Below are 27,092 nucleotides of genomic sequence, written 5' to 3'. Positions count from 1 at the left end.
TGTTGGACTTCCTGAAGGCAACAACACTGAGGAGAAGACCGCATGAGGTAGAAATGTTAGTCTGTCGTTCCGATCGTGTGTGTGTGTGTGTGTCTACTCACTCGGGGTCATCGTGGAAGTCTTGAGGTTCAGCCAATTCATCATACTCAGCAGCAGCATCCTTCCCTGCCAACAGCAGCTCCTTACGGGGCACGATGACCTCAAAGACAAACACAAGCCAAACACTCAATCCTCTCCTTTCACGGGAGGTCAAACAGGAGTCTCATCTCTCGCTTTGCTTCCAATTCAATTTTACGACTGCCTAAACACATTTCCTGCACCTGAAAACGCAGCAAAGATTATATTCGGGGGGTCTTGGAGTTAGCGAGGAAGTATGATGAGCAATACAAATAGTCTAGATCAGTGGTTCTTAACCTTGTTGGAGGTACCGAACCCCACCAGTTTCATATGCGCATTCACCGAACCCTTCTTTAGTGAAAAATAAAATGTTTTTTCTTAATTTAATCTTCATTTGTACGTATTAATCATGAAATTATGTTAATATATTTAAAGAAATACTAATAGATACATTTTACAAACAGGAATGTACACATGATCCCATGTTTACATCTCATTGTGCAACATGTGAATGTTTTAGTGGGTACTAAATGCGATATCTGAAAGGGGTACAAATTATTTCCAAAGCAGGACCCCCACCCAGACATGCAATACTAGTACCGTATTTTTCGGAGTATAAGTCGCACCGGCCGAAAATGCGTAATAAAGAAGGAAAAAAACATATATAAGTCGCACTGGAGTATAAATCGCATTTTTGGGGGAAATTTATTTGATAAAACCCAACACCAAGAATAGACATTTGAAAGGCAATTTAAAATAAATAATGAATAGTGAACAACAGGCTGAATAAGTGTACGTTTTATGAGGCATAAATAACCAACTGAGAACGTGCCTGGTATGTTAACGTAACATATTATGGTAAGAGTCATTCAAATAACTATAACATATAGAACATGCTATACGTTTACCAAACAATCTGTCACTCCTAATCGCTAAATCCCATGAAATCTTATACGTCTAGTCTCCTACGTAGGGATGATGCTCGAAACCGGTTTTCCCGGTTGTTCGATAAGAAAAGAACCGAGTCCTCGGACTCAAATCCCTTTTTGAGAACCGGTACCCGTTATCGAGACCACTATAGTAAAGAAAAAGAGTTGGTTCTTTTTTCGAATCCCTGGGAACGACTCCCGTCCCGACAAGAAATGCCCCGTGTGACATCACAAGAAATGACGTCACGTAGCTCAGTCATTTGTCACGGACCGGGTGCAGCGTGCTGCGGTTAGTACCCGGGACGCAGAGCTGACGGCTCCGGATGAAAGCGTGCAGGTTCATAAATCATACACATTACAACAGACAGGAACGAAACAAAAGGAAAGCGTGCCGTTCGCACGAGAAGCTAAAGCAACAACTTACTTAGCACAGGAATACTAGAAGCTAAGGTAACTTTAGCACAGGAATCATGAGCTCGAAAACCATTTGCAACGTAACTGTTGCAAATGCAAACAATGAAGCCACGACGAGTGACCGGAAAAGGCAGGCTTAAATAGAGTCTCTGATGAGCAACAGGTGCGCGTACAAGGCAGGTGAAAATCATAAGTAACCATGGTGACTAAAACAAACCCCCGAAGTGCACAAAACAACTAAGGAAGTCCAAAACTAACAGAACATAAACTAAACAAAACATGATCCGACAAATATATACATCATTTACTGACCTTTTTATAATAAGATATCTGTGAATTAGTATATACAACAGTTTTGTAATATGTAATTAATTAATTCAGTTATTAATATACTGAGATGAAGAATGTCTTATTTTCAAAAAGGTTGAAAGTATTTCTCATAATTCTTCTTCTTTGTACTTTGTAAGCACTATTCATTTGAACAACCTCTTAAACTGGATCATATCAGTACAATGTTTAACTTATTTACTTAATCCATTCCATCATTTAATTCCACATCATTTTAGCTGTTTGCAATTTTACCAAATCATCGAACTTTAATATTTTTGACTCAATAAATAAAGTGTTTGTATGTTCTCTATATCCAACATTATGTATATGTCTAATTAATTGCTTTTGTAACACGGTTAACGAATGTAGCGCACATTTGTAGTTATTTCCCCACATTTCTGCACAATAACTCAGATATGGTAATACTATAGTAGCGAGCAGTAGAGAATGTGAAGTGATTTGTTAAACCAAATATTGTGTTTTTTTTTTCTATATACAACAACCTATCTGGACTCGATAAGAGACTCGATAAGGAATTGGTTCGATAAGAGGGTTCGATAATAGGCTCGAACTCGATAATTTCTTATCAAACATCATCCCTACTCTTACGTGAATGAGCTAAATAATATTATTTGATATTTTACGGACCAGCTCTATACTCTCGGCAGGGTCCTTGAGGGTGCATGGGAGTTTGCCCAACCAGTCTACATGTGCTTTGTGGACTTGGAGAAGGCATTCGACCGTGTCCCTCGGGAAGTCCTGTGGGGAGTGCTCAGAGAGTATGGGGTTTCGGACTGTCTGATTGTGGCGGTCCGCTCCCTGTATGATCAGTGTCAGAGCTTGGTTCGCATTGCCGGTAGTAAGTCGGACACGTTTCCGGTGAGGGTTGGACTCCGCCAAGGCTGCCCTTTGTCACCGATTCTGTTCATAACTTTTATGGACAGAATTTCTAGGCGCAGTCAAGGCGTTGAGGGGATCCGGTTTGGTGGCTGCAGGATTAGGTCTCTGCTTTTTGCAGATGATTTGGTCCTGATGGCTTCATCTGGCCAGGATCTTCAGCTCTCACTGGATCGGTTCGCAGCTGAGTGTGAAGCGACTTGGATGAGAATCAGCACCTCCAAGTCCGAGTCCATGGTTCTCGCCCGGAAAAGGGTGGAGTGCCATCTCCGGGTTGGGGAGGAGATCTTGCCCCAAGTGGAGGAGTTCAAGTACCTCGGAGTCTTGTTCACGAGTGAGGGAAGAGTGGATCGTGAGATCGACAGGCGGATCGGTGCGGCGTCTTCAGTAATGCGGACGCTGTATCGATCCGTTGTGGTGAAGAAGGAGCTGAGCCGGAAGGCAAAGCTCTCAATTTACCGGTCGATCTACGTTCCCATCCTCACCTATGGTCATGAGCTTTGGGTTATGACCGAAAGGACAAGATCACGGGTACAAGCGGCCGAAATGAGTTTCCTCCGCCGGGTGGCGGGGCTCTCCCTTAGAGATAGGGTGAGAAGCTCTGTCATCCGGGGGGAGCTTAAAGTAAAGCCGCTGCTCCTCCACATCGAGAGGAGCCAGATGAGGTGGTTCGGGCATCTGGTCAGGATGCCACCCGAGCGCCTCCCTAAGGAGGTGTTTAGGGCATGTCCGACCGGTAGGAGGCCACGAGGAAGACCCAGGACACATTGGGAAGACTATGTCTCCCGGCTGGCCTGGGAACGCCTCGGGATCCCCCGGGAGGAGCTGGACGAAGTGGCTGGGGAGAGGAAAGTCTGGGCTTCCCTGCTTAGGCTGCTGCCCCCGCGACCCGACCTCGGATAAGCGGAAGAAGATGGATGGATGGATGGATATTTTACGGTAATGTGTTAAAAATTTCACACATAAGTCGCTCTTGAGTATAAATTGTACCCAAACTATGAAAAAAACTGCGACTGATAGTCCGAAAAATACGGTACACAGCTCATGAAAAACAATATTTTTTGTTATTGTCATTGAAAGTGGGCCAAAATACTTATATTAGAAAATAATCTCTTGGATTATAATGACTATAATGATTATAATAATAAAACATTTAACTTGTCATTTAGTCAGGTTTGGGACTGGTGTGCTGCTGGTGTGACCACCTTGCATGTGCACGTCTGACGTCGCTCACATGTGCTCCACTGAATGCTCAAGGAGTTTTTGCGTTTGCTCACGCATATGGAAAATTAGAGGGAACATTGTTTGGGGGTATCCATAATACGCCGATAGAGAGGTTTTTATTTACACGATGAGTCGGGTGTGTCTTGACCTCCGCGACGGAGGCTCCGTCGAACCCCTGAGGCCGACTCACCGAACCCCTAGGGTTCGATCGAACCCAGGTTAAGAACCAGTGGCCTAGAATCATCAGGTCTTTGAGTGGGTGATTAAAAAAGCTTTTTGAAAAATATTCTTCAAGGAGTAAAATGAACATTTCACTGTTTGAGTCATGACTGCATGGGTCAGCAAACATGATGTCGCACTAGGAGGTGAGTCAAACTCCCCCTTTTTGGAAGAGCTGGTCAATGTAAGTAGCCAAGCGTGGCTCCATGCGGCCCCTCCAGGTGTTTGAATATCAAATCAGGCAGAAAGACAACAGCACGCTCACTTTTGGCCGCAGTGCAAATAGAATTGGGTCAAGCTCTTGTTTTGGCCAGGAGCTCTTACTTACCTAGTCAGGCCCGTGACTTCATCATTAGAAGGAGAGGCCAAGACAAACCGGCCGCCTGTCGGGCAACAGGCAGCTCAGCAGACCGTCCTCCGATGGAATCACAGCGCCGCTCGCTCTGCCCGCGACAGCTGACAAACGGAGCTCAAACGCGACTTGACTCCTCGGCGAGTTGGTCCACTGCCAGTTCTATGCGGACGAGGACATATTGCACATTGCTACCTACTATTGCATGTCATGTGCGCCACTTTTTTAAAGGAGACCTATGATGATTTTCCCTAGGGCTGCGAATCTTTGGGTGTCCCACGATTCGATTCAATATCGATTCTTGGGGTCACGATTCGATTCAATATCGATTCTTGGGGTCACGATTCGATTCAAAATCGATTTTTTTTCGATTCAACGCGATTCTCGATTCAAAAAGGATTTTTTTCCCGATTCAAAAGGATTCTCTTTTATATATGTTGACCACATTAACCCTGGCAATGGACCCTGTGTGTATATGTATGTTATGCCATTGTTTACAAATTTGGTAAATAAATAACCAAAAAATGTATATTTTGTTGTTTTCTTACTGTACCGAAAATGAACCGAACCGTGATCTCTAAACCGAGGTACGTACCGAACCGAAATTTTTGTGTACCGTTACACTCCTAATAAGTAGCCATGTTCTAGTGACGCTTTGGGGATCCTGCAGGCTACCAGTGAGTACTGTATTTTAGAGTAGAACACACTCAATGCTACTATATTGGGTAAAACTACAGCAAAGGTGACTATATATGGGTGTTATTTTGTTTTGACGGCTCTAATTATGTTAAAAATTCATATTTAGAAGGTCTTTTTTTAACTCTATTAAAATATTTGATTTATTATTATCAGTCCTACTTTGCAAAAATGGTTTACTATGGTCAGACCTGGAACCAATTAACCGGGATAAACGAGGGACGACTAATGAGAGTCGGTGCTTAAATTGTAGCGATATAGTGAATAGATCATTTCATACCAACATATGTATTTTTTAAAAGAGACATTAAAAGAGTGACATTTTTTATAACGCTGCCAATATCTGAGCTATTAAAGGTTGTCAGTATTTTCCACCACGGTGCAGCAATGTCTCCTGCACTGCCTTAGGGACAAATAGATGCTATTTTCCTCGCCTCCACTATTACAGAAAGGAGAGTGTAGATTTTGCAAAGTAATGCCAGAAGGACACAAACTGCAGTTCTATTTGATTTCAATGGAAGCCTTTGGTCCCTTGGCTCCCTAACAACACACATTATGTATTATAAACAAAGCATGGAGCCTGAATCGGAATCCCTGAAGACAAACGGTTTCCAAGATGTATGAAATTTGGATTCGCTCAGCAAATATGATCCCATAGCGTCAATGGAAGCCAAATAATTTTGTTTCCGTCCCCCAGAGTTTTTCACTTGCCAGGTAATTGCTCAACACATTCCAAGAACGCTGCTGACTAAAGATGTTGGCGTGAGCAATTAATTTCTACGATAAATTAGGCAAATTATCAGAAGCGTGCCTCCAAAAGACCTGTTAAGTTCATCAGAGCAGTCGGTCATATTTCATGTGCTTTTCCTGTTTTCATTGAGATTTCACCCCAGACTATTTCTATGTAACAGGTGCAGTGTAATTAAAGCACGCTTCGAGTTTGCCTTTTTTGCAGTAATAACAAGAACACACACAATGTTTGTCAAATAAACGGCAGCCATTTCACGTGTTTTAAAAGAAGTGCTGCAAACGGAACTGCTGTAATGATTACCTCTGCAGTGCTGTTAATGTTGTCTGGATCGTCCTCCTCGCAAGAGACCAGTGTGACGTGAGTGATGTTCTCCACCGGGTTGGTTAGGGTCAGCAGCACTTGGCTCTCCTAAAGACACCAGAAGGCAAACGTTTAATTAAATAATATATTTGAAACAAAACAAAGATAACCCCTTCATTTATAGATTAAATGCAAAAAGGGGGTTTTTAACAGCTCATTAGATATACTGACCTTCATGTGGCGCAGATTTGGAATGGACATAATTCTCACTTCAGGGATGTAACTCCTAGGGGAGGAAAGATAGAACTATATTAACAACAAAAGACCTGCAAAAACATTTCATTTAAGGTGAGAAATTAATAAGAACAACCACTAAAAACAATAAGTCAAATTAAAAAGAAAGCCCTGGGCTAAAATGCTAAATAAGATTAAATAAAAATCACTGTAGCTTAAACAGAGAAACAAAACCTCCTAACACTCCAAGCTTTACAAATGCATTTAGCTAAAGAATTAATTATACGTTCTATAGAATATCAAAGTTGCAACGTCAGTTGGTAAAGTTGGGAGTTCAAAACATGTAGTAGTGATTTTAATGGGTACTTAGGAAATCCAATGGGTTCCCAATTAACAAAATGTATTTATTTCCATTTCTTATATCCTTTTTCTTAAATTGGAGCATTATATGTGATGTGGTAAAGTGTGATATGGGTAGAATTAACGCATATACTCATGTATGTTCAAAATATAACTGAATTTAAACAAGATTCTAAATTTTGCTAACTCCTTTCCTGCTTACTAAATAAAACACGGATATTGGAAGCGGCCTGTATGTAAAGTACGATTGCACGATATAGACAATATAAATTATAAAAATGTGAGCTTTTATTACTAACGTTATATCGTGATAATGCATGTTGATGACACATTCCAGCTGTCTCCCGCAAATTTGACAACGACAAGCCAACGAGTGCATCCTCAACGCAATCTAGCGTCCTCGCCAGCGGCTAATGTCCCTCCAGAGTGCAGCAAAGCTACTTCTAAGTCAGTAATCCTCGCCTCCATGGTAATAAATAAGCTATGTTTCTTACAAGTACATATATATATATATATATATATATATATATATATATATATATATACATATATATATATATATATATATATATATATATATATATATATATATATATATATATATATATATATATATACATATACATATACACCCGCGACCCCGAAGGGATTAAGCGGTAGAAAATGGATGGATATACGGTACATATACACATACATACATATATATATATATATAAGTAATAGCTAAACATGCTAGATCACTTGAATGTAAACAAAGGCGGATGGATAGATACAAATATCGATAGTATCGATAGAGTAAATTGTCATTATATGGTTGATACTACAGCGGTGAGATCGATATTTTTCAGTTTCAAAAATCTTTTGTCATTTTGTTATAGTTTACAAACTATTACGATTTTTTATATTTTTTTACACTTCCTTGGGGTCTACATCAAGGGTTTGTAACCTTTTGACCTCAGGGACCAATGTTTCCACTACAGAGGAGCCTGGGGCCCTTTTTGAAATATTAACACAGAATTAGTCATCTTACTCTTGATTTTCATCTCATTCATTTAATTGTTTTCCATTTTCCATTTATTCAGTCAATGACACAGAAAAAGTACATTTTAGACAACATATAATAATATTAATTAATTAATTCATTCATTAATTCATTCATACATATGTACAATATTTTAATCATATTCAATAATTATATCTAACCTTCTTTCAGTTTAACAGGTTAACAACCATGTCAAATGATAAGAAACCATGTGTTAATCACAAAGATTATTATTTATTCAACACATAAACCTTAATCCAGGGGTGTCCAAACTGTGGCCCGCTGGACTCTTCAGAATGGCCCGCGAGACATCATAAATTTAATAATAAGACTGGCCCACCAGGTAATTCTCCACCCTTGGTATAGAATCCAGACGTTTGTTCACTGTGGATTTATCACCCCCATGTGGTGGTGAGCAGAACCATGGTCAATGTCCGTGAAATTCACTAACTAGTAGTGGGACAGTATTAATATATATGACAAAGTGCAAAGATATGTCCCTACTCATGGTGTAAATTAACTATAACCAACAAATAAAGTCAACACATAGTCACAAATAACACACATCTTCCTCATTGAACTTTGCAGACATTATAACCCACATATATATAATTTAAAATTACACATATATAAAAGCCCTTAAGTGCAAGACGGGTATTATATGCAAAACACTCACCCCATGTTTGGCGCATTTTAGCCGTTTGATATTTCTGACTGGTTACAAAACTTTAAGGAAGTCGTCATGTCAAGGAAAGAAACAAGGTAGGAGTGGAACTTTCACATGCTCTTAATATTCAAGGGGTTATCGTTTATACTTCAAAAATTCATATTGCATTGTCGTCACGATCTGATGTCGGGCCTATCTAATTACATTACACATATTTAATTACACATACCTCTGCACTGTATAAATATATAGATTGTGTGTGTATGTATATATATATATATATATATATATATATACATATATATATATATATATATATATATATATTAGGGCTGCAACTAACGATTAATTTGATAATCGATTAATCTGTCGATTATTACTTTGATTAATCGATTAATAATCGGATAAAAGAGACAAACTACATTTCTATCCTATCCAGTATTTTATTGAAAAAAAACAGCATACTGGCACCATACTTATTTTGATTATTGTTTCTCAGCTGTTTGTACATGTTGCAGTTTATAAATAAAGGTTTATAAAAAAAATTAAAATTTAAAAAAATTCCATTTTTTTTTTTTTTTTTTTTCCCTCTGCGAATGCGCATAGCATAGATTTAACGAATCGATGACTAAACTAATCGCAAACTACCGTATTTTCCGGAGTATAAGTTGCACCGGCCGAAAATGCATAATAAAGAAGGAAAAAAAACATATATATAAGTCGCATTTTTTGGGGAAATGTATTTGATAAAACCCAACACCAAGAATAGACATTTGAAAGGCAATTTAAAATTAATAAAGGATAGTGAACAACAGGCTGAATAAGTGTACGTTATATGAGGCATAAATAACCAACTGAGAAGGTGCCTGGTATGTTAACGTAACATATTATGGTAAGAGTCATTCAAATAACTATAACATATAGAACATGCTATACGTTTACCAAACAATCTGTCACTCCTAATCGCTAAATCCCATGAAATCTTATACGTCTAGTCTCTTACGTGAATGAGCTAAATAAGATTATTTGATATTTTACGGTAATGTGTTAATAATTTCACACATAAGTTGCTCCTGAGTATAAGTCGCACCGCCGGCCAAACTATGAAAAAAACTGACTTATAGTCCGAAAAATACGGTATATATATATATATATATATATATATATATATGGTTCTATTATAATTTAAAACACCAAATATTATAATCTGATATATATCATTATTGCAAGAGGCTGCAATATATATATCACGGTATATATTTTAGGCCATATCGCCCATACCTAATGTGAAGACATAGCGTGTACATAACAAAATGGCAAAAGCCCATTCAAGTATTTTTTTGCTCACCGGCACTGCAGCGTTTGTTGTTTATTTCATTAGAGCACGTCCCTTAGACATTAAAAACACCATTGACACGAATGAGCACAGCTTCGAGTAGTGGAAATGTAGGTTTGTTTACTATGACGCTCACATTTTTAATTGTTGAAATGTCCGACATTCCTCTGCTTCAAATGCTCCCGCACCACAGATGTACTGCCATGAAAAGCAAGATCCGCTTTGCAAATTGAGCGATTTATTCATGTCTTTGACCTGTTTAGTTTTCACTGGGGTGCTTTTTTCAGCGGTCGCAGGCATTTTTCTCTTCCTGTTGCTCAGCAGTCACTGGGTGCAAGCATGTTAGTTTCTGTACGGAAAAACACGAGCGACGACATCACTGACTATTATCATCAACAAATAAATTTGTCGGCGACATATTGTATTTCCAATTTTTGGTAGGATTGTAACAGTATTATAAATATTGCTGTGTTTTAGTTAGCTAGCAATAATGCTGTGGCATGTGACAGCAACAAACCAGTATAGTTTTTTTTCTGGCGCTATTAAATAGGCCCTTCTGAGAAGTAAACTACAAAATATTCCTGATTTGAAACCAAGAAGCCAGCGAGGCCTAACATCAATTTGTGAAGTGTTTACATTATTAATAGTTATAGTTAACCTTCTGTGAATCAGCATGCCTCAAACAAATACAAAAATGTCCACTGCAGAGGACACTGCTTCTCAGGAAGTTAAAAGTTAAAAGAAACTAAACTGAACTTTATTTTTTGAGAGTTGCTACACTGGTTGTTTATATTGTCACTTTATAGACACTTGACAGAAAGTTTTTTTTTTTTTGTTAATATGTGTGTTACTTGAAACACTGGATGTTTCTGTACCATTCTTTAAAAAAATGACTAGTATTTCAGAAAATACATGTTTGTAGTAATAAAAATAATTAAAACATTTGATCATTATGTTGTTGTTCAAATACACTGCCACTTCATTTTTCACACTATGGTAATTCTACCAGGTCTTATTAAAATTTTACAGTAATACCGCACCGAGGCCTTAATATCGTGACGTATTGTACCGTTGTTCACAATGTATCGTTTTCTTATAGGAAAAATGAGGCGTGTGAATTGGCTGCATTCTTTTAGACTGTAATGTGATAAAGACGAAGGGCGCGTACCTCGCTAGCTACATTGACGATCATACATGATGTCACACAAAAAGTCAGCATTACCTTTGTTTTTTTTCCAACTCATTCCAAAAAGCTCAATTAACTGCTAACACTAAAAAGCCACTATATCGCTCTGCAAGCACCTTCCAGGTCACTGTCCATTAGGTGTCAAAGTGTGAGTAGCTTTACTTCATTTTAATTTTAAACATGTTGTATTATACAGTGGTTCACTGCTCATTCTACTTGTACAGCAGTAAGGAAAAGTTTATCCTGCACAGATAAAGGTTTTATGATGGCCAATTGATCCTGCAACAAGTTTTTGCGACATTATTTCTTATGACGAAACACGGTGTTGAAATTAAAACAACCTGATTGGATTACAGTATGTCTGGATCATGTGACTTCTCTGCATTTGTACTAGCCAGCGTTGCCAGATGATTATTGTATTTCAGCGATAATTTCCCCCGTGTACAATAAATAACGCCAAAAATTCCATTGATGGAGGATTATTTTACGGCTATCATTAACAAATACAAATAGGATACCTACTGTACTGTGGCTGATAATGTGTATTGTCTCATTGCCTCTTTACATCCAAGTGGGTGCAGCTTTTACCTAGTTGATAATTTAAAAGTTAAAACTGTAGTATAAGCTGTACTTTACACAGTCTCTGATACAATACATTGAGCCAATTAAATAAAGCTTTAGTGACAACAAACATAATGTGAAAATACTGCACACCAGTTTACCTGCAAACTTATAAATTGTGTTCATTATCTTTTCGAGGCCATCATTTTCTATACAGCTCTTGTATGGAATCTCAAGTGTTTCTAATGTTGTGTGGCGTGTGTGGGTGTATGTTGAATGTGTGTCTGTCGTTTAACACTCACAAAGCCACCAGCTGAATTTTGAACTTGATTGAAGTGGGATTAAATTCGGGTTTGCTCAGGTTGTGCTCACATTTCTGAGGGATTCAAATGGAGAAAAATAAACATGAACACAAAAGTCAGTCATCATCAGTCTACATTGATGACAATATGTTGGGCCAGAATATTTTTTACTCACCCTGCAGCGCAGTGAGCGCTTCATCAGGAGGTGTTTGTGTCGGGGGTGCAGCTGTGAGGCTCCGGCAGGCTGGAAGTCGGGCTGCAGAAGTCGCTGGCGCAGCCGGGTCACTGAGAAGATGAAACTCATCTTCAAAAGGGCACATAATTAACTATTGTTTAGGAGAAATATTTCCTTACCCTCTGGCAAACTGATGGGTCTAGTGTAAAAATCTTCAGGCAGAGGCTCCACCTCATCAAGAGCCTGTGCAGGCTTAATGGTGATCTCCCTCTGGTCCTCCCCCTCTTTTAGACTGCCAAGTAACACATGTCCGGTCATCAATATTCCCTTATAATGAAGACCATTTCTTCCACTTAGTTATAATCACATACAATTATCTTAAGTGTCCATTATCCCTCATAATCTCATGTTTAAACACAGGACAAAAAAAATCACTAAAACGTATGTTCTATAATCAAATTCTTCCCAGTCACAGCATTGGTTCTTAGATTAGCTATATTACATCTGCAATTTCAAAAGAAAGCATTTAGCATCCCATTAGTCCTGATCTGCTTTATAACTGTCTACTAAGGAGGTGGGATTTTTTTAATGGCCATTAATTACACCCTGTCAATTTTTTTAATTTTTTTTTTTTTAATGTCGGCCATTTATTTATACTCATAGAACAGATGGGGGTCCTGGATGTAACGTGCAGAGGACAGCTGTTCTCAACAGTAATTGTGTAAGCACAAATGATGTAAGTCAGGTAAAGTGGCTCTATTAATTCACAAAAATTAAGCCCAGTGCAGCTGGGATAGGCCCCAGCACCCCCGAAGCGGTAGACCAGTGGTTCTCAAATGGGGGTACGCGTACCCCTGGGGGTACTTGAAGGTATGCCAAGGGGTACGTGAGATTTTTTTTAATATTCTAAAAATAGCAACAATTAAAAAATCCTTTATAAATATAAATAAAAACCTTTTTTTTTTCCAAATAGTTCAAGAATGACCACTACAAATGAGCAATATTTTGCACTGTTATACAATTTAATAAATCAGAAACTGATGACATAGTGCTGTATTTTACTTCTTTATCTCTTTTTTTCAACCAAAAATGCTTTGCTCTGATTAGGGGGTACTTGAATCAAAAAAAAAATTCACAGGGGGTACATCACTGAAAAAAGGTTGAGAACCACTGCGGTAGACAATGGATGGATGGATGGATGTGGATGGATGGAAAGCTAATGTATTTTACTGGCTCAAAATAAAAATTAGAACAATTAAAAACACACCATTGGCAAGCAAATGTTATCATTAGGGACATAACAATATGAACATTTCATTTTATTGTGAACAAAATTATCAAGGTTATCATTATCATGTTGTTGAATGTGCTCAAAAATAATTTAACACACACTATAATCTTTTAACAGACTGTTATTTACAAAATAATAATTACAATAAAAACAGACAACATATTGTATTTAATATTTCATTTGATACAAGTATAGATTGGGATATGTCATTTCTTAATGGGGAAAGAAGATAATGTGTCTTGTATTAATGTTAGCGCTTAAGATAGAAAGTGTAAAGGAATCAGTATTACTGGTCTGTGAGTTTATCAAAGTGTGGTTATTGATCACAGTTTCAGGATAATTCTAATTTGGAACAGCAATATTAATTGTAGGGAGTTTTACCACGGTTCATCATTGCATCCTTATTTATCATTAGTTAGCATACTTATTATACTTGTGTAATACATAATATGCATAGTTGGTTAGTGCTGTATTGAAAATCCGTTAAAGTCTGTGCACAGACAATGAAACAGAAGGTGGAGACATTTTCGAGAAGAAAAGGATTTAAAAAACAGATGCTATGGTTGCTAGGTTACTGTTCAAAAGTTAGAACGTTTTTTTCTCGGCCCCAGTCTGTGCCCCCTGTACTTGTGCAGTGACAATAAAAACCCTTGTGTGTAAAAAAAACATGCAACTTACGAAAGACCCGCCAGGGTTGAAATGGGTGCACCGGCCCTCTGCCGCTGCAGCCGTGTCCCAAGCCCGTACTTTTCCTGCACGACCAAGAAGAAAAAGGATCAGACATACGACTCCTGACATAAGCTGTCATCGATTAAAGAAGCAATATAGGGCATAAGTAGAAATAAGAAAAAAAAAAGCTTTGTGGTGAGAGACAATAAAACCTTTTGGCCATGATTAGGAGGAGAGAATGGACTAAAATTGTTGTATTGTGTTTGCATGTTTTTGTTGTAGCTGTTACAGGGGTCTTACTGTGATTTTTTTGTTCTACATTTAAAACACTTCCTTGTGGTCTACATAACATGTACCGTATTTTTCGGATTATAAGTCACAGTTTTTTTCATAGTTTGGCCGGGGGTGCGACTTATACTCAGAAGCGACTTATGTGTGCAATTATTAACACATTACCGTAAAATATCAAATAATATTATTTAGCTCATTCACCTAAGAGACTAGACGTATAAGATTTCATGGGATTTAGCGATTAGGAGTGACAGATTGTTTGGTAAACGTATAGCATGTTCTATATGTTATAGTTATTTGAATGACTCTTACCATAATATGTTACGTTAACATACCAGGCACGTTCTCAGTTGGTTATTTATGCCTCACATAACGTACACTTATTCAACCTGTTGTTCACTTTTATTTATTTATTTTACATTGCCTTTCAAATGTCTATTCTTGGTGTTGGGTTTTATCAAATAAATATCCCAAAAAAATGCCACTTATACTCCAGTGCGACTTATATATATGTTTTTTTCCTTCTTTATTATGCATTTTTGGCCGGTACGACTTATACTCCGAAAAATACGGTAATGGTGGTTCTTTGGTCAAAATGTTGAATAGATTGTTTTACAGACCATCTTCAAGCCGCTTCCTGTCCATCTCTTCATGATGTGGCGTTTTGTGAGAGGTGCTATTTACTTGCCTCCACTTTGACTGCCTCTTCTCGAAGTCAGCCATGTTGTAGTTTTTAGCTCTTCCATATGGAGTCTACTGACAGATATAACTTCGAACTACTTCGTATTAGAAAGGGCGACGGCGGGGGATGTACCGTAGTTTTCGGAGTATAAGTCCCTCCGGAGTATAAGTCGCACCGGCCGAAAATGCATAATAAAGAAGGAAAAAAAACATATAAGACGCACTGGAGTATAAGTCGCATTTTTGGGGGAAATTTATTTGATAAAACCCAACACCAAGAATAGACATTTGAAAGGCAATTTAAAATAAATAAAGAATAGTGAACAACAGGCTGAATAAGTGTACGTTATATGACGCATAAATAACCAACTGAGAACGTGCCTGGTATGTTAACGTAACATATTATGGTAAGAGTCATTCAAATAACTATAACATATAGAACATGCTATATGTTTACCAAACAATCTGTCACTTCTAATCGCTAAATCCCATGAAATCTTATACGTCTAGTCTCTTACGTGAATGAGCTAAATAATATTATTTGATATTTTACGGTAATGTGTTAATAATTTCACACATAAGTCCCTCCTGAGTATAAGTCACACCCCCGGCAAAACTATGAAAAAAAACTGTGACTTATAGTCCGAAAAATACGGTATGTGCATGTACAAGCCAGTCTGCCCCACAACACGAGGATAGAGAAAAAGAAGGAGCTTATTGACTACATCGTAGGACTACAATGGCAGACACGCGCAAAGCTCTTTGGGTAAATCTCTACTATATCTAAAGCTATCCGCTGATGTCACACTTGGTAAAAACTTCACAAATTGAGCAAATTCCAAACGGTTTATTTAAAGGAAGAATGAAGGAAGGCAAGGTTGTTTTATAAATATCTCCGCAATACCTCCATGGTTTGACTTCAACTTTCAACACAAGAACAGGTACCAATAGGTGAAAAAAGTTAAATTTGCATAATAGGGCCCCTTTAAAAAATCAATATGAATTACCATGATACATAAATATGCACTGGCTCTTTAAATAAATGTTCTGAAGACATAATACACTTTAGCAATAACGTCTCTCCTGCTAGCCTGTACAAAAAGCTCCATTGTGACTCTAAAGTCTCATGTAAGCAAAGAGACATTCATGTGATCTGTGAGCTCACACAGAGTAGCAATGAAGACAAGGAAGTTTAAAAAGTTGTTTTAAAAAAAAAAAAGACAAATACAACTCACCACCACATGAATAGTGTGTTGCTGTGAGGGGATCAAAAAGAAAATATCAGGGTGCATTAGCAAAGAAAAAGGGAGAGAGTAAAGGTGCGACTGTGACGTGATTAAGGAAACATTAGTGGCAGGTGACATGCAACACCGACATTTTCTTAATGGAAAAACACATACAGGTAAGCCTTAAATATTATTGTGAGGGATTAGATTGTTTTGCATTAAGAAACTGAAATATTAAATGGACTGATCTATATTTTATATAGTAGATTTTTAGGCCCAGTATATTATACTACTTGGCAATAACATTCTAAATAGCACATATGCACCAAATGTTCATCCTCAACACAAAAATAAACAAAATGCTTCACTTGCAAATTAAATCAATCTCTTTTGCAATGAAGTAAACATTACACTGAGGCTCAGATTTTACAAAAAGGCTTCATGTTTGACTCAGCACAATAGTAGCAGTGTACCGAGAAAGCCAAAGGCATGCCCTGTCGTCTCCTGGCCAGCTTCTTCCTGTCGCGCTCCTGCTTCTCTCTGTGAGCCAGCTGCTGGTAATACTCCATCAGTTTGTTAATCTGGGGGGAAAGTCACACCAGAGAGAGACGCTTGTTTTTAATGATGTCGGTAAGAAAATGACATGTGTTGACAACAGCTACTACAAGAATATACAATACAATAGCATGGATGTTGCCAAGTACGCGTCCTCCATCCCTGATGCATTGAAATCTGAAAAGATGCAGTAGAATTGCTTTTCAAGAATCCCAGGAACGCACCTCAATTTTCCCATAAAAAACTATACATTGTGAACAACAACTCGTGTTTAATATCCCGGTAACCAACGATAAATGAAAATTAACTCTATAGCTTTGGAGTCATCGATTAATTGTAATGTGTGTTGGTTTTCTTTATTTTTTGCTTTCAAACATGGTATAGGGGGTTCACTTTGAGCTTGCCTCTCAGCACCTGAGCGTGTTCGTTCAATTGCTTGTATTCAGTCACGTGACTTCATTCCGGAAGTGACAACCAGGGATGGTCAACCAAGCCAAGATGGCTGTTGTACAGCAAGCAGCACGCAATCTATCTGAGTAGAAAAGAGTCTTAAATCTTCCTGCAAAAAGCAGATACATGCAAACAATCTAACTATGAAATGGAATAGAGCCCTATACTTTATCAGAAAAAGACATATCGGACTTTTGTGCTCTACATGACAAAACATATCGAAACTTGTAAAAGCATAGAGGTCTACAACTTCTTTGTGTGTGGCTGGGTCAAGGAAATTAGTATCAAGAATCTCTCGGATAAATATGAAATGTTTTTGGTCGGGTAAAGTTGCATTTATTATTTAACTTCGGGTCTAAGCTGCCACATTTGTTGCTGTTGCACGCGCCATTTACAAGTAGCGTGGTTTTCCCCGACTTTATCCAAATATGACTATACATGTCAACATTGTCTATGTGCTGAAAGCTTCATGTATCATTGCTGCCTTTTGTAAAAACTTAACTCTTTTAGGTTTTGCTCACATTTGCTTTCTTTTACTTTGAGTCAGCGAATCTGTGCTTTTGAAAACACTCGTAGTGTTTAAGAAATACAAATAAATGGGAAATAATAAATGTTGAAAGTGTATTAAACACATGGCACACTGACAAAGCTTAACCTATTGGTACTATAACAATCTACAAGGTTAATGTAGGTTGCTTCTCTTTCTCCCCCTCCATTTTTCTGTATTCTTTCGTATCTCAAGTTATCATTACGTATATGTATTGTTGCATTTGAACAACTGTATTGTTGATAATAAAGGTAAAGTATTGGTAGTGTTCTTTATCAATAGCGCTATTTCTATTGGTATTTGTATTGATCCATTTGTAGTGTAATAATGCTCATTGTCATTTCTGTATTATTTTTTATTTTTCGCTAACTGCTTATTTGCTATTACTTTTACCATCATATGTGTACATGTCGTATTTGCTGATGTTGCTCTATTGTTGTTGTTGTTGTTGTTGTTGTTTGCTGTTGTTGTTTTTGTCTCTCTGTCTAATCGCCCTCTTGTCCCCACAATTTCCCCCTCTGTCTTCTTTTTTTTCTCTTTCTATCCCCTCCTGCTCCGGCCCGGCTGCACTAAATGATAATATAAATACATTTAATAAAGTCAAATACAAATAAGGCAACAAGAGAAGTATCCTACACTTCTCTTGTAAAGTAAATCTGAACAGCCGACATGGGCATCTACATCAACTATAGGATTTGCCTGAGAAGCTGGACAGGACACAAAAAAAAAAAAAAGAAAAAAAAGAAAAAAAGAAAGTGTATTAAACAAACCTTTAAACGGAGTGATCACCGCAAACTAATGCATTCTTTGACTCTGCTCGCTTGGACTGGAGTGTGAGCTGCTTTTCTCGTCGTCATTTCGTAAAATCTTGCACTCTTCCATCCTTTTTGATTACCTCTCGGGAAACTATGAATAAACATTTATCCTTTTCGCAATTTGAACAATTCGTACAGCCGAAAACAACACAAGCATACTACTTTTTTTTTTTTTTTTTTTTAGAATTTTGATTGTTGTGGCAGAAGTTTGGAATTGAATTTTTATGCTTCATTTTAAAAATCTTTTAACACGAAGCAGTTTTATGTTTTGTTTAACATACGTTAATTAGATTTACGCTTGTGTTACTGCATTTAATAATAGCGATAGTTTGATTAATTTGATTCCTTTTGGGAAAATGTGTTTCTAAGTACAAACTGGATGTTGATCAGTATCCCTGAACTGATTGTGTGTCCAACCTCAAAGGTTCCGGTATAATATAAAGACACTTTGAGCCATTGAGATGTTGTGGGCTGTATTCAATCAGAGACATCTATTCACAACTAAACATGTGATCAACCCAATGGAATTTAAATGACTGCAAGGGAAAAAAACTCACCCGCTGAGTATGACAGTTTTCAGGCTCCTGCCACCCACCACTGGCTGCGGAGAACAAAATTGAAATTTGAATGCATACAGCATTGGATATTTTTTTATCTTTATGAAAGACATCTTTAAATATAGGCACAATTTGCTGCCAAATTCACATTGTATTCAGTCACGTGACTTTTTCTGACACCGGTGAATGAAGTAGTGGTCATCTAAACCAACATGGCAAGTGTGTGTGTGTGTGTGTGTGTGAACTATTTGAGTACGCCTAAACCTTACCGCTAAAAGTACGGTAGATACGGGCAAAAAAATCTGAATATGCAATGGAATCGATCCCTATACTTGATCAAAAATAAGTTTGTTGAGTGATCTCAAGTATTATTCGTTGGTATGGAGGTTAGGTTGTGTCTTTATTACGAAATCTTTTTGTTTGACACTGAATTTATGTAGGCCCTGCAATGAGGTGGTGACTTGTCCAGGGTGTACCCCGCCTTCCGCCCGATTGTAGCAGAGATAGGCTCCAGCGCCCCCCGCGACCCCGAAGGGATTAAGCGGTAGAAAATGGATGGATGGATGGATGAATTTATGTAATTGAATTTTTTGCTTTTGAATTTTGTGAACAGAATTTTTTTTACATGAAATTATGCTGACAATTTCATTGAAAAAAAAATTGTTGTTTTAAAATTAAATTCAAGGTATAATCAATCAGTGTAAAAAAATTCAGTGTCGAAAGATTTGCTGCTTCAAAAAGCAAGACTCCATCCATCCATCCATTTTCTACCGCTTGTCCCTTTCGGGGTCGCGCTGGGTGCTGGAGCCTATCTCAGCTGCACTTGGGCGGAAGGCGGGGTACACCCTGGACAAGTCGCCACCTCATCACAGGGCCAACACAGATAGACAGACAACATTCACACTCACATTCACATTCACACACTAGGGCCAATTTAGTGTTGCCAATCAACCTATCCCCAGGTGCATGTCTTTGGAAGTGGGAGGAAGCCGGAGTACCCGGAGGGAACCCACGCAGTCACGGGGAGAACATGCAAACTCCACACAGAAAGATCCCGAGCCCGGGATTGAACTCAGGACTACTCAGGACCTTCGTATTGTGAGGCACATGCACTAACTCACTTCCGGTAAATTAGGACTGAAGCAATCTATCCTGTCTCAAAACCAGCCAATGAGGTGTCAAGTTTTAAGTCACATGACACAGGTCTTGCAAAACAGCATAAAAAAGCAGTTTACTGGGCTACCTGGACATTATACAACATAATTAACATTTCAATGCGGCCCGCTAGATCTTTTTTTAAACTATAGAAATGATTCCAATGGTTAGAATTTGCACTTTTGAGTGACATACGAAGCTCTGCTTCATGCAGACGAGGCACGAACAGAGTGGGGCAGAGTGGGCGGGGCTTTTTTACTGAGCAGCGAGTGTCAGACGGAGGCAGAGTTCTACAGCAAAGTTCCGCACAACAGTGATATTATATCGAAGACGTGGATGTTTTTTACCCTTGGCGTTCATGTTTCGCCGTGTTTGTTGCATCTTTGTTGCTCTTGCTCGATTATAAAAGGTGGTCTGCAGTAGAGGAGCAACATTTATATATTCTCAATATTCAGTGTTTTATTGCTCATAGTTAATATTGTAAATCCCGCATTATGTATTTTCATGTACATTCTGAGTGTCTTTTCAGTGTACAACTAAAAAGACCCTCTCAAAAACGGAATTAACTTTAGTTTTTTTTTACTGAATTATATGACAGTTAAAATGCCTAAACTGTGAAAAAACAATGTTGCTCTACATCAGGGATGTCAAACTCATTTTCATTGAGGGCCACATCGCAGTTATGGCTGCCATCAGAGGGCCGATTGTAACAGCAAATAATGTATGAATTTGCCTCTGGATTTCATTATTAATTATATAAATTGTTTTAAGTAAACTGTCGATTTTACAGTAAAAACTTTACATTTACAAAATGTTACTGTAAAATATTGCGTTTTTATTTTTTACAACATTTTACGGTAAATGAAAAAACAGTACCACTGTTTTTTGGGGGGGTTTTACGGAAAAAGCTGGCAGCTTAGTTGCCAGAATTTTTGTGTTAAATTTACATAGGTTTTTACAACATTATATATTGTTAATGGAAAAACAGTATAAGTTATTTTTTTATTCTGGCAACTTAGCTGCCAGTTTTTCTACCATAAAAACGAATGTACCGTCTTTCCATTTACAGTAATACACCTTTAAAAACAACAACCGTAGATTTTACAGTCAAAAACTGGCAGCGCAGTCAACAGAATTCTAATGCAAAAAACAGTAGTAGTTTTTTTCAATTTACAGTAATATGCTGTAAAGAACAACGTAAAATGTATTGTCATTTTTATTAATTTGATAGGTAGTTTGCTGTAAAGTTAAGTATTTTTACTTAGACAAAAACATGTTTGGAAAGTATGATAATATACTGTAATATTTGTTGCAATATTGGATACAATTCAAGTTTAAAATGTATGCAATTTCAAGCAGTACATATATTTTTTCTGTCAAAATGAAAAAAATCTAGTGAGAAAATATTAAGTATTTTATTGACACGTATAATTTCCAGGTGGTACAGAAGGTATGGTATTTTTTTTTTGTTATTTTTTTTTTTTTTTGTCATAAAAACATACAATCATGTGTGCTTACGGACTGTATCCCTGCAGACTGTATTGATCTATATTGATATATAATGTAGGAACCAGAAATATTAATAACAGAAAGAAAAAACCCTTTTGTGCGAATGAATGTGAATGAGTGTAAATGGGGGAGGAAGGTTTTTTGGGTTGGTGCACTAATTGTAAGTGCATCTTGTGTTTTTTATGTTGATTTAATACATTTAAAAAAATAAAAAATATATATATATATATTTTTTTTCTTGTGCGGCACGGTACCAATTGATCCACGGACCGGTACCGGGCCCGGTGGTTGGGGACGACTGCTCTACATGATTTAAAAAAAAAAAAAAAAAAATTATTTTTATGGATTCCATTAATTTCTGTTTTTTTGATTATTAGTCGTGAATTGGAAACAGTTGCAGTGGGTACAACAAGAGGGCAATAATGGAAGCTTTGACAATGTACAGTCTTTTGCACTTCTTGATTTCCTCTCAAGGAACTCCGAAAAACTTGCATCCTTTTCGTGATTTAAACGGGGCCCAACAGCCTAAAACAACGCAAGCATAGGGAATTTTTCTTTGAGAAAGCCAAAATACAGCCCAAACCAATTTGACAACAGCCTAACCACCGCTTCGAGTCTCAAATATTTAATGAGCCGGACGTCACGTCAGGTGACTACAACCTGCAGTACCCACCCACTGATTTGTCAGCCATTCCCACATCCCGGGAGGTCCACCGGCAGAAGCCACAAGCCAGGTAGTAGGCCTTCTTCATTGCAGTCTTAGTAGGATCATCAGGCAAAGGAGCGGGGATGTTTGTTGCCCGAGTAGACAGGGTGTGCATGCAACAAGGGCAGTCAAAACAGTTGGCACACCTACAAAAACATCATTGGAAACAAATTTATACATCAAAAAAGCGGACCACTTGCAAGTGAAAATAGACTTTTCCGCAAACTACATTATGTTAACCTCACCTGTTCTTTTTCAGTTTAGCTTCTGCAGATGGCATGTTTTCCAAGCAGCTCGGGCAGTAATGAGAGTCCACCTGGGTTTAGTGAAAGGGGAGGGTGGTAAATTCAGATATTATTCATCTCAGGAAGATAATTGAGGAGGAAATTAAAGGGGAACATTATCACCAGACCCATGTAAGCGTCAATATATACCTTGATGTTGCAGAAAAAAGACCATATATTTTTTTAACCGATTTCCGAACACTAAATGGGTGAATTTTGGCGAATTAAACGCCTTTCTAATATTCGCTCTCGGAGCAATGACGTCACAATGTGACGTCGCATCGGGAAGCAATCCGCCATTTTCTCAAACACAGAGTCAAATCAGCTCTGTTATTTTCCGTTTTTTCGACTGTTTTCCGTACCTTGGAGACATCATGCCTCGTCGGTGTGTTGTCGGAGGGTGTAACAACACGAACAGGGACGGATTCAAGTTGCACCAGTGGCCCAAAGATGCGAAAGTGGCAAGAAATTGGACGTTTGTTCCGTACACTTTACCGACGAAAGCTATGCTACGACAGAGATGGCAAGAATGTGTGGATACCCTGCGACACTCAAAGCAGATGCATTTCCAACGATAAAGTCAAAGAAATCTGCCGCCAGACCCCCATTGAATCTGCCGGAGTGTGTGAGCAATTTAGGGACAAAGGACCTCGGTAGCACGGCAAGCAATGGCGGCAGTTTGTTCCCGCAGACGAGCGAGCTAAACCCCCCTGGATGTCTTGGCTCACACCGTCCCGAAGATGATCAAGAGAAGAATATCGACCCTAGCTTCCCTGGCCTGCTGACATGAGGGTATGTCTACAGAATATATTAATTGATGAAAATTGGGCTGTCTGCACTCTCAAAGTGCATGTTGTTGCCAAATGTATTTCATATGCTGTAAACCTAGTTCATAGTTGTTAGTTTCCTGTAATGCCAAACAAACACATACCAATCGTTGGTTAGAAGGCGATCGCCGAATTCGTCCTCGCTTTCTCCCGTGTCGCTGGCTGTCGTGTCGTTTGTCGATTTCGCTTGCATACGGTTCAAACCGATATGGCTCAATAGCTTCAGTTTCTTCTTCAATTTCGTTTTCGCTACCTGCCTCTACACTACAACCATCCGTTTCAATACATTTGTAATCTGTTGAATCGCTTAAGCCGCTGAAATCCGAGTCTGAATCCGAGCTAATGTCGCTATAGCTTGCTGTTCTTTCCGCCATGTTTGTTTGTGTTGGCTTCACTATGTGACGTCACAGGAAAATGGACGGGTGGTTAAAATCAGGCAATTTGAAGCTTTTTTTAGGGATATTGAGTGATGGGTAAAATTTTGAAAAAAACTTCGAAAAATATAATAAGCCACTGGGAACTGATTTTTAATGGTTTTAACAATTCTGAAATTGTAATAATGTTTCCCTTTAAACAATCCTGGAAATAAAATGCCTACTTAGTACTAATGGAAGAAGTGTCAGAGGAGCTTGCATAGCTAACTAACATGCCGATTTCTAAAGGCCACGGCCCCCTGACACCCCTTCTCAACTGTCAAGGCTTGGTTAGCCCAGAATTTTTTAATAATGAATGAGGGAAAAACGGAAATTTCAGTTTTTGGTCCGGCCCTCACTGTCTTGACCATTGCAAAATTATGTGCGTCCCAAAGTCACCAGCCTTGGCGTCACTATAGACAGCGATTTTAAACTTGACAAACAAGTCAATGGCGTTTTAAAATCGTGTTTTTATCATCTTCGTCTTTTAGCAAAGGTAACACCGTTTTTATCTTTTAACCTTTTTGAACAAGTCGTGCATGCTTTTATTTCAAGTCGCCTGGACTACTGCAATGCACTTTATGCTGGCATTAGCCAAAAAGCTCTCTCCCGGTTGCAGTTAGTCCAGAACGCGGCAGCACGACTTTTAACAGGGGCCAGGAAACGCCAGCATATAACCCCAATATTTCAGAGTTTGCACTGGCTCTCTGTTCATTTTAGAATTGATTTTAAAGCTTTACATGGACTGGCACCTCAGTATATCTCGGACCTCATCCAAATTTACACTCCTGCGCGTGCTCTGAGGTCAGAGAGCCAGCTCCAGCTCGTGGTGCCCAAGACCAGACTTAAATCCAGGGGAGACAGGGCCTTCTCTGTGGTCGGCCCTAAGCTCTGGAACACTCTGCCCCTCCATGTTCGAACTGCTCCCACAGTGGAGTGTTTTAAGTCTCTTCTTAAGACCCACTTTTATTCTTTGGCTTTTAACACTATGTGAGTTGTTTGGTCCTCTGTTGTCCTCTGTGTTTTTTTTTAAATGTTGATTTCTATTTACTGTTTTAATTGGTTTTACCCTTTGAAATCGTTTTTAATCATCCATCCATCCATCCATTTTCTACCGCTTATTCCCTTCAGGGTCGCGGGGGGCGCTGGAGCCTATCTCAGCTACAATCGGGCGGAAGGCGGAGTACACCCTGGACAAGTCGCCAACTCATCGCAGGGCCAACACAGATAGACAGACAACATTCACACTCACATTCACACACTATCATATTTATTTTTATATTGGTTTTATATTGGTTTTATTTTTTTATTTTTTTTGTTTTTATTCAGTTATTGGTGGAGCTAAGGATAATATTTGAATATTGTTTTTAATACTGTTGTGCAGCACTTTGGAAGCATTTTTGTTGTTTATATGTGCTATATAAATAAAGTGGATTGGACTGGATTGGATAACATAACTCACAGAGGAGGATACAAATGAAGTGGACACACAGTCACATATTTGACATATTATTAGAATTTCTTAACACGACAAATATCAAGCCAATGATGGAATTACATGTTGGACGCTGATTTCAGCCCATTTGGGTGTGGTGTTCGTAACTGTGAGCTGAATTAGCAAGCTTCTTTAACAACGACCACCACATATGGCTGATAAAATACTCTCTTTCCACCGGAACAAAATTATTATTTTATAATTACTGTGGTAAGAAAGGGTTTGTCAATGTTTACTACATCTGGCTAGTGCTATGCTAGTTAGCTTATAAGAGAACTAACATAAACGGAAGTCAATGCACGCTCAGCAACCAATCAAATGAAACGAAGCGTTGACTGACAGGTTGCACAGCCAATGGATGCACGAGAAAGCCGCCTTGGGACCCGCCTACATGTCAACGCCGCTAGCACTGCGGCTAACAAAACGTACAAGCTCGCACGTCACAGCAATGAATAAAAAAACAGGATAAAAACGTACCTCGTGAGACACACATTCTAGGGATCGTAGTTCGCTGCAGTAACGGCAAAAATAAAGCTGGGAAATAGGAGCTCTGATCCGCTTTTCTCCACGAACCAGATAGACGACTCTATCCGGCTGGAGAAGGGAGGCCATCTCTGCCAGTATGCCAGATTTGCACCACAGTGACGGGTCGGCTGTGCTGCTTGCTTGTTACCGACTCGAAGCTTGAAATGTCGGCCTCTTGTGGTCATCACTGGAACTGTCTCCAGGAAAAAAAAACAAGAATGAATGGAAGCCACATAAAATATATATATATATTTTTTCTTTTAAATCACGTAGTGCAAAGGCATTGTTTGTTCACAGTTTAGGCTTGTTTTGATTGATTGAAACGTTTATTAGTAGATTGCACAGTTCAGTACATATTCCGTACAATTGACCACTAAATGGTAACCCCCGAATAAGTTTTTCAACTTGTTTAAGTCGGGGTCCACGTAAATCAATTCATGGTACAAATATATACTATCATCATAATACAGTCATCGCACAAGTTACTCATCAGAGTATATACATTGAATTATTTACATTATTTACAATCCGGAGGGTGGGATGAGGAGGGTTTGGTTGATATCAGCACTTTAGCCATCAACAATTGCATCATCAGAGAAATAGACATTGAAACAGTGTAGGTCTGACTTGGTAGGAAATGTACAGCGAGCAGAGAACATAGTGAGTTCGGATAGCATGAGAACAAGTATATACATTAGAAATACATTTGATTATTTACATTTGGCTATTTACAATCCGGGGAGGTGGGATGGGGAGGGTGTTAGTCAAGGGTTGAAGTTGCCTGGAGGTGTTGTTTTAGTGCGGTTTTGAAGGAGGATAGAGAGGCCCTTTCTTTTAAACTTGTTGGGAGTGCATTCCATATTGCTGTGGCATAGAAGGAGAATGAGTTAAAGGGGAACATTATCACAATTTCAGAATGGTTAAACCCATTAAAAATAAGTTCCCAGTGGCTTATTTTATTTTTCGAAGTTTTTTTCAAAATTTTACCCATCACGCAATACCCC

General features: G+C 38.4%; 1 protein-coding gene across 2 annotated transcripts in view; it reads right to left on the bottom strand.

Annotated features, from left to right (window-relative positions):
• The window catches only part of dctn4 (dynactin 4), a 27,062-nt gene extending 840 nt beyond the window's left edge, over positions 1-26,222 (bottom strand). The window contains exons 1-14 of one of the 2 annotated variants that reach the window (XM_061927522.2): positions 26,041-26,222; positions 22,790-22,860; positions 22,512-22,690; positions 19,175-19,218; positions 16,724-16,831; positions 16,260-16,280; positions 14,062-14,135; positions 12,272-12,384; positions 12,093-12,202; positions 11,918-11,991; positions 6,461-6,515; positions 6,230-6,337; positions 102-199; positions 1-26 (exon numbers count right to left, since the gene is read on the bottom strand). The exon at positions 1-26 is cut by the window's left edge and continues 840 nt beyond it. In XM_061927522.2, the coding sequence (XP_061783506.1) occupies positions 1-26; positions 102-199; positions 6,230-6,337; positions 6,461-6,515; positions 11,918-11,991; positions 12,093-12,202; positions 12,272-12,384; positions 14,062-14,135; positions 16,260-16,280; positions 16,724-16,831; positions 19,175-19,218; positions 22,512-22,690; positions 22,790-22,860; positions 26,041-26,175 (1,216 nt within the window). In that variant the 5' untranslated portion in view covers positions 26,176-26,222. The remainder of the gene's footprint in view (positions 27-101; positions 200-6,229; positions 6,338-6,460; positions 6,516-11,917; positions 11,992-12,092; positions 12,203-12,271; positions 12,385-14,061; positions 14,136-16,259; positions 16,281-16,723; positions 16,832-19,174; positions 19,219-22,511; positions 22,691-22,789; positions 22,861-26,040) is intronic. The other variant, XM_061927523.2, reaches the window with a different exon arrangement.
• Positions 26,223-27,092: the final 870 nt, after the last annotated feature.

The sequence above is a fragment of the Nerophis lumbriciformis genome, linkage group LG35 (genome assembly GCF_033978685.3).
Source record: "Nerophis lumbriciformis linkage group LG35, RoL_Nlum_v2.1, whole genome shotgun sequence".
Taxonomy (NCBI): Eukaryota; Metazoa; Chordata; class Actinopteri; order Syngnathiformes; family Syngnathidae; genus Nerophis; species Nerophis lumbriciformis.
Note: the sequence above shows the minus strand (reverse complement) of the source record. Positions and strands in the feature narration are given on the sequence as shown.